The 8572-nt window shown below is 40.7% G+C and overlaps 1 protein-coding gene across 1 annotated transcript; it reads left to right on the top strand.

Annotated features, from left to right (window-relative positions):
* Positions 1-728: 728 nt before the first annotated feature.
* CYBRD1 (cytochrome b reductase 1) lies at positions 729-7643 on the top strand. The gene is made up of 4 exons (XM_087949722.1): positions 729-1164; positions 4567-4775; positions 6919-7073; positions 7174-7643. Exons 1-4 carry the CDS (start codon positions 978-980, stop codon positions 7445-7447), a joined length of 825 nt encoding a protein of 274 aa, XP_087805848.1. The 5' UTR covers positions 729-977; the 3' UTR covers positions 7448-7643.
* The last annotated feature ends 929 nt before the right edge of the window (positions 7644-8572 follow it).

Raw genomic sequence — 8572 nt, 5'->3', positions numbered from 1 at the left:
AGCTCTGTTGATGTAAACCAGATTTTCCTTTTTTTAAAAAAAAAAATTTCATGCTCTTTATTCCTACACTTATTATTTAACTCTTTTTCTGTGCTGGGAATAGTAATGCTCACCCCAAAAGGGAACAGTATGGTATGTATCTATGTATATGCACAGCGAACAGGGCCAACTTTGGGCCCTAAGCCTACACCGAATACTTACAAGGTGTGGAGGGATTCTCTGGCTACATGCTAGAAGAATGTCAGGGCAGAAATAGCATCACAGAAAAGGCTGACAAGTCTGCATCACAAGGGGAAAAAAGCACAACATAACCCATAGGCCCCCATAATGTCCATGCTGCATCCAGTGGAAAAAAGTATGATAGCTTAGAAGAGCCTTAAAAACGAATGCAAATACGTTCTTTTTGGCACTGGCAACCCTAAAACTTTCGCGTTGCCTCGAGAAAGCTCAGGATACAGGTGGAATCCAGTCAACGAGAGTTCCCTGCGGGGAGGAGACTTTGAAGCTGAAATCCAAACGGCATCCAGAATAAGCCGCCTCGATAGCAGGTTTGAGCTTAACGCTGCTGCTTTCGGGTTTACCAATATCCGCGCAGGGAGCTTCCGGGAAAAAAAAGAAAAGAAAAAACGCCTCGAGAGCCTAATGGTTCTTAAGCCAGAGCAATTTAAGGAGCGTAAACTTTGAGTTGTTTTCGAGTCCGGGGAGGGGAGGAAAGAGGCGCAAAAAAAGAAGCAGCGGGTAAGGACTAGAAAGCAGAGGAACGAGTCTTGAGAGCCCCTGCCCGGTGCCTTGAACGTCCAGCCCCGTCCAAGTGGGAGGAATTACTTGGCTTTCTCTCTCTCACACACCCCTTTTTTTTCTTTCCCTTCAGGAGACGAAGGAGGAGGGCGCGCCACGCCGAGAGCTCCGGCTCCCGTCTCCGCCCCGTTCCCGAGTTTGTTTGGGTCCTCCGCAGTTGCGTCCTGGTGTGGTGGAAGATGGAAGGCTACAAGCTTTTCCTGGCCTTCCTCGCCTCCGCGTTGCTGCTCGGCTTCCTCTCCGTGGTCTTCGCCCTGGTCTGGGTCCTCAACTACCGCGGGGGGCTCGGCTGGAACGGGGGCTCGGCCGAGTTCAATTGGCACCCGCTCCTCATCATCGCGGGCTTCGTGTTCATCCAAGGGATCGGTGCGTAGCCAGGACGGGGTGGGTGGAGAAGGGTTTGGAGGGCCAGCCGAGCGGTCGGGGCCGGGACTGGGGTGGGTGGAGAGGGAGGAGGTCGCGAGAAGAGGCTGCTGGGCTTTATTTATTTATTCCCCCAACACCACCACCCTGCGAAGGCGGCAACTCCCATAGAAGCAAAACTTCCACAGCATGCGGGTCCGTTAGCTCCCGTGGGGGTGGGGTCGGGTGGGGGGTGTGACGGCTTCTTCTGGCAAACTGACAGGCCTCGTCAGCTTTCCAGCCCCGGGTTGGCACTGCAACTTCAAAAGGCGGCTGGGGGCTGCGGTGGCAAGTTTAGGATCGCAACTGCAAGGTGAGCAGCTCGCTCTCGTCGCTGGCCGTGGAGTTGGACCTTTCCCAGGATGAGGGGAAACCCGCAAAGAGTTGCAGGAATTCTCCTGCTTTGGCTGACCTCTCGCTCTGCCTCTCCCCACCGCCCCACCCCCCGTTCCGCTTTCTTGGTTCTCGAGCAAGCTCTCCAAACCCGCTCACCCGGGAACGGTGCCTGTTGGCGCCCTTTTAGCGAGAAAGCGAGCCTCGCTCCAATTGCGTCCAACGTAAGGAGTAACTCTTTTGAGTGTTGCAGTTGGACTTGGGGAGTCCTTGGGGGTCTCGAGTTTGCTTTGCAGACGCCTCATTACCCAACTGGGTAAACACACTTAAGAGGTGTGGCAAAACTGCCAGCCGGATTCCTAAAGCGGGCTGTCACGACGTGCATATGATTTTCTTGGGCTTGGGCCCTTTTCTGTTTACCCGTATAATTGATCATATCTCTTCCAGAGCAAGAAGGGCGTGAGGTATTTAGGCTTCCCTGGTGTTGTTCCCCCCCCCCCCTCAGTGACTTTGCGTTTTTAATAGCAATGGCTTTGGAACCGTTAATTCTCTGCGGCGACTGTTTCACTGACGCTTTACCAGACTTGAAAAACACAAACGCACTCGTGGTTTCTTTGGATTATTTCGAAAACGCTAGGTAGTTGACAAACAGTTGTAAATAAGGGCGGTGGTCTGTCTGGACAGCACAGGGCGGGGAGGAGGAAGATTGCTACAAGTGTGACTAACCGGGATGGTACAAAAGAAACCGCAGTGTCTGGGTTACTGAAAAACCCCATTGTGTTCTGATTATTAGCACTTATATCAGTTTCTGTAGAATTGTCTTAAAATAAATATTTGACCATTTTGGTTTTAGTTCATGAAGTAATTTTATTTCATTGATGATGCAGGAATCACATCTGTAGAATGTCTTTTAATTAATAATCATCTTGTACTGAATGCTAGATTTGTGTTATTTAAAATAGATTTAATACTGTAATGGGAGGAAAACCCAGCTGGGGACTTTACTTGGTAAAGTAATATGACTGGTGAAAGAAAGAAGTCTTAATGGTAGAAAATCTTAGTAGGAAAAAAAAACCCTAAAAATTAATACACATACTGTATAATGATACTATATGAGGTTTATAATGTCTGATAAGTATAGGAAATCAGATTTGGACTTGCAAATTAATTGTACAAGCTAGGAGTTGTTAGATCTTCAGAGTCCAGAAGAGAAAAATATGAGAGATTTTAAAAGTAAAAGCAAACTGTAAGAAGAGTTGTGTGCTTAATTTTAACAAATCCATTTCTGTTCATTGAGGGATCAGTGTGCAATGTATCATTCACCTGTTAGAAGGCGTGACTGCAAAATCTTTTAAACTACAGTGTGCAATATGCCAGGCACTGGAAACTTTATACCTTGCCCATTGGCATCTGCTCATGCTCACAGCCAGATCTGAATTGATTCTTTCTCCTAACTTGCTGCGCAATGCCCCTCCCTCCCAATTATCTTCATTTACAAGAACACATTTGGAAATCAGATATTTTTGGAAAAGGAATGTGGTATGTTGCAGTTTTGTATGAAATTACACTCATCTATCCAGAAACAAATACAAAGAGAGGTAGGAGTGTGCATTCTCAGGATAAAGGGGAACCAAAAAATGGCAGTTTGCTTTGTGGTAAATAGGAGTGCTGCCAGTGGCTATGTCACCATGGCAGCTACTTATGAAAAATGTCCACAGCATATTCTCAAATATAATCATCAGGTGTCCCATCCCATCATTGCCTCATCTTTATTTTTCTCTCTATACAGACACACACACATACACATTCATTCATGGGGGGTTAGAATGGTACTTTGAGCAGATATGCTGGCAATAGTAAATTATTTTACTGGCATGGATAATGTACAGGTACAATAACATTAGGAGTAACATACCAGATATACAGTAGATATTGCTTATGTAACAATGGGAAACCAAAATAAAATCCAGTTGGATAGAGAAAAAAAATCCCTTAAGAATGCTTCTATCCAGTTATGCAGTTGTCCGGAGATACTGTAAGATACCTCACAGAATTGTTGTGGGGAAAATAAGAGGAAAGAATATTAGGGATATTTGCCACCCTAAGTTATTTATAAAAATAATAAAGTGGAGTAAAAAAGTAACCCCACCCTCACCCCCGTAAATTTTAGTGGAAGAATGACAGTGATTCATCAGATTCCTTTCTGAAGCTCCCTCCCCCAGAACTCTCCTCTCAATGAGTAAACTCAGTTTTTCTTCCTTTTTTGCATATTCACGATGTTGTCTTAAGGAAATTTGCAGAAATTTAAGCCATTTATTTCTCCCCTAAAGTCCCTCAAAATTCTTCTGGCCCTATCCACTACTAGAATGTAGCCATTTACTTACATAGTCCACTGAGGTTATCATGCAGACGGAAAGTGCCTATTTCTGACTTTTTAAGTTGAAATGTGGGCCAGGTTTTTTTTTTTAACAGAGTTGTTGTTCTATGAAAGATGATGTGCTGTCTGATTTCCAATGTGCACATAGCTGATTTCACCCAAACAGTTTTAGTAAATTGTCACAACGGGAAATTCTGGTTTGTCAATCCCAACAATTCAAAATTTGTAAGCAAAATATATAAGCAAGAGCCAACTTTATTGAATCTGGTTTAGAAGGTGCACACTAAGCCAGGAATTTTAATTAAAAAAAAAGTTTTTGTTAAATGTGTTGAGTCAGGCCATTTATTTAATCTAGCATGATTGCCAGTCAGTCTCCAAAATCTTAGGTAGAAAACTTTTATCACTGTGTCTCTGAGATACGCCCTTTTTCTTCCAAAACAAGATTATTTTTAAAAAGGGGGGTGTCAATATTTTAGTTTCAATCTGAATTTTTTTCCCTCAGAAAAGGGATAAACAGTAAAATGAGAAAGCATGACCTATTTGTTGAAGGAAATTCTCAAAAGTGTCATGTGTCATATGGCAAGAATAGTTTTAACGTTCCTAATAAAGTTTGTTTTGTTTTAACTTCAGAATTCTTTCTTATTTCCCAATTTCAGCAATTATTGTATACAGGTTACCATGGACCTGGAAATGCAGCAAATTTTTGATGAAATTAATCCATGCAGGGTTACATACCATTGCTCTGACACTTGCTATTATTTCCCTGGTGGCTGTTTTCGATTTCCATAATGCTCAGAAGATTCCTAACATGTACAGTCTACACAGCTGGATTGGATTGACTGCTGTAATTCTTTATGCTCTACAGGTTAGATGTCATTTATAAACTATACTTAAACAGAGAATAAGTTTATTTTAACTTCAATAAAAATGTGCTGTGTATACATTAATTTTAATAAGGGATTTTTTATTTTGCAATTCTTAGACATAAACCTTACAACTCGATAAATTAACCTTTGTCGAATGAAGGAGAATATACATATCTCAGGATAATGTTATAGGATCCAATCTGGGTTGGTGACCAGGATTGGGGTTTTGTCTTCTGAACTTTCAGACTTGTGCTGGAGAAGTTCCCTGAAGATGGACTCCAGCAAAGCCCGAAAGCTCCGAAGACAAAACCACTTTCTATTTTGAGTATTCTTAGTAAGGAACTTTTTAGTTCTCCAGCTTTTATTAAATTTTTGAGAATTTAATAAAAGCTGCTCTTTCTTAGAAATACGTTCAGACTTTGTTTTTAATAGTGGGGAAGAAAGTAAATGTATATCGTTATTGTAAAAATTTTATATATAAGTTGGGGAAGCCGTTGCCCTTTAGAAGAGCTCCATGGTAATGGTGAGGAATGTAGTTTAGTTCTACAGAATTTGGAGTTCCAAAACATCCTTACTTCTTCCCTAAATTCACTTAGAGAAGAGGATAGAGTCTAAAAGGATGATTGTAGTCCTGAGCAGCTTGCCCCAATAAGCAACTAATTGCTCATTATAGTAAAAAAAAATAAATCACATTTTTTAAAAAAGGGGGCAGTAGATTTGGCACTGGTAGCCATTCCCAAGTTTCAGGATTGTGACCCAAAAAGGCCACAAATTTTACTGGCAGTATTTTTAGGGAGTTTCTACTCTGATTCCATGGCTCATAAGATGCAAGATTTTGGAGTCTGGCATATCAAAATAATGTTTTAATACACACTATACAATTCGTTTCTGTTTATCTGTACTGCATGCCAGGGGGCTTGATTGGAATATAAAAATGTAGTCCTTTATCCACTCACAACTAATCACTGAATTCTGTGGATGTGTTCCTAATTCTTTAGTGTCAAGCCCCTCTCCAGTCTAAGAGTTCACATTCTCTGCAATGGGCCAAAAACAATTGTAGATAAAAATGGCCATACAGTAGTCCTTGAGTTACGACCATATTTGAGCCCAACATTTATGTTTCTAAGTGAAACATTTGTTAAGTGAGTTTGCACCATTTTACGACCTTTCTTGCCACAGTTGTTAAGTGCATCATTGCAGTTTTTAAGTTACTAACTCGGTTGTTAAGTGAATCTGGTTTCCCCATTGACTTCACTTGTCAGAAGGTCACAAAAGGTGATCGTGCCCCCAGGACACTGCAACTATCGTAAATGTGAACCAGTTGCCAGGCAACTGAATTTTGATCAAATGACCACAAGGTTACTATAATGGTTGTAAGTGTGAAAAACTGTCATAAATCACTTTTTTCAGTACCATTGTAATTTTGAATGGTCACTAAATGAACTTACAAGTTGAGGACTACCTGTTCTTCCTGGTAACAATTTAAGATGGTTAAAATTAGTGGGGAATACTACTGACAGATATTAACTTAACACCAAATAAACATTTACTGTGTTAAAATAAATGAAAGAAATAGAAAATTAAAGATATAAGATAAATAAAAGAAATACTAAGATTTAAAAAAAAAGAAAAAAGAAAAAAAGAAAATAGCCTCTGTGTCAGGATTCCACCAGTTGCTCTAATTAAATCATGATTCTCGAGCCAAACTTCAAAGGATTCATTAGAGGAAACAGACTGGCACTGCCCTGCATGAAGCCAACTCTGGCATACGTAATTTACAGTTACCTGTGACCCTGTCCCCTCCTCCTCCTCCCCCCCCCCCTGTCTCATAAACCAGTTAGTTATCACTGGGCTAAAGGTTCTCTGCCTTTTAGCTTACAGAGTTTTCCCTTTTAACTTTTTCTTAATTGATTTTTAGCTTGTTTTTAACTAACTTTTATGTCATTTTACCTTTTTATCTGAAAACTTCCCAAAGGTACACAAGTTGTGATGGGTGATATAAAATATCCTGTGGGTTTTAAAAGATTTCAGCAGATAATTTAAGAATCAAGTTTGGCACTGCCTCATAAAGATTTATTTTCAATGTTTGTTTTTAAAATAAGGTATACGGTTGCCATTTACTAAGTTTTATCTATGTATCAGCTTGTTTTAGGCCTTGTGGTCTTCCTACTTCCCTTTGCCCCCCCTTCTCTTCGGACAGCTGTTATGCCAATACACATATATTCAGGTCTTCTCATCTTTGGAACAGGGATTGCCACAGCCCTAATGGGAATTACAGAAAAACTTTTTTTTAGTCTGTAAGTATTTATTTGGATGTCACTAATGTTTTTAACAATGACATTTACTAATTGACTATTGTTAATTGTTTCCTTAATTTTAACTTATTTTTCTCTGAAGGAAAACACCTCCCTATAGCAGTTTCCCAGAAGAAGGTATTTTTGTCAATGCTCTGGGTGTCCTGATTGTCGCCTATGGGGCTGTAATTTTGTGGATAGCTACAAGGCCTCAATGGAAGCGCCCACCCGAACACATTTTCCTAGCCCATCAAAGAATTGGAGAAGAACTCAGTGATGATGACTGTCATAATCCAGATTTGGAGTTCAACAGTGATGGAGCTGCTAGGAAAAGAAATCCCAAACCTGATGAAGTTGGACAGAGATCAACTACGTAAAGAAAGTATATAACAACATTTGCAATGAAGAAAACTCACTCACCCTATTCTCTCCCAGCTCTTCGACACATTATACTTTGCTTTATTAAAGAATTTTCTGAATAAATGAGAAGAGTTAGTAAAGGCTAATTTTAGAAATATCTATGTTCATATGGTGCCACTATGGTAACTTGTACTGTATTTCTTGATAATTTTGGGGGGGGAAACCCTGAAATTATCACCAGGTCAGCTGCATGAAATACTTTTTCATTGATTTTGACTGATGGAACTACAAAATAAACAATTAGGTTTCAGATATTGGAAGAAAGTTATAAAGAAAAAAGCACTCCAGTGAATAAAATGGATAAATACCTTGATACTTGTTATGGAAAAAAGTTCAAACTTGTTTCCATAATACTATGGAACTTCTGGCCATCTTGCATGATTGATTCCACAATTCATTCTTAATCATTATTTCTTGACTTATGATGTTGCTTTCCATTGGCACTGGTGAAAGAACTATGTGTTCTGCTGTTCAATATTATGATTATGGTGGCCAGAAAGAGAAGGAAGAGACAAAGCAAGTGGTTGTGTGGGTGATAATTTGATTGCCCTGTCTAGCTTCTTTTTTTCACATAGGTGCCAGCTTCTCATACAAACACATCTTCTGATATCATAATAGACATTATTGCTATAAGGCAATCAGTATTGTTTTTGCACAACCACATTTAAATGAATGTTGGCTTTATTCAGTATCTCCATTATTTGGATTAAATATTTTGTTGGAGTGATTGCAGATTATAAGGGAATGCAGTGTAAACTCGAACAGAATAGAATAGAATAGAGCTGGAAGGGACCCTGGAGGCCTTCTAGTCCAGCCCCCTGTACAAGCAGGAGAGCCTATACTATTTCAGATAAGTGACTGTCTAGACCAGGGGTCTCAAACTCGCGGCCTGTGGGCCAATTGCGGCCCGCAGGACGATATCCTGTGGCCCCCACCGTGATATGAAAGTATAATATTAGTGCGGCCCGCAGGGGGAATGGACCTCTGAAGGAAGTCCCGCCCGCCGTTCCTCGTCGTGGCTTCTTCTCCACCCTGAACTTTAACAAGTCCAAGTACAGGTCCAGACTTTCTGATGATCATCT

Source organism: Notechis scutatus, chromosome 1, assembly GCF_049901735.1.
Source record: "Notechis scutatus isolate UNSWTSFEM ecotype Mainland chromosome 1, rNotScu1.2, whole genome shotgun sequence".
NCBI classification, from domain to species: Eukaryota; Metazoa; Chordata; class Lepidosauria; order Squamata; family Elapidae; genus Notechis; species Notechis scutatus.
Note: the sequence above shows the minus strand (reverse complement) of the source record. Positions and strands in the feature narration are given on the sequence as shown.

Coding starts and splice junctions, on each gene's coding strand:
- CYBRD1 (XM_087949722.1), top strand. CDS start 978: ATGGAAGGCTACAAGCTTTTCCTGGCCTTCCTCGCCTCCGCGTTGCTG. Junction 1,165..4,566: donor CGTGTTCATCCAAGGGATCG/GTGCGTAGCCAG, acceptor TCCCAATTTCAG/CAATTATTGTATACAGGTTA. Junction 7,074..7,173: donor GAAAAACTTTTTTTTAGTCT/GTAAGTATTTAT, acceptor TTTTCTCTGAAG/GAAAACACCTCCCTATAGCA.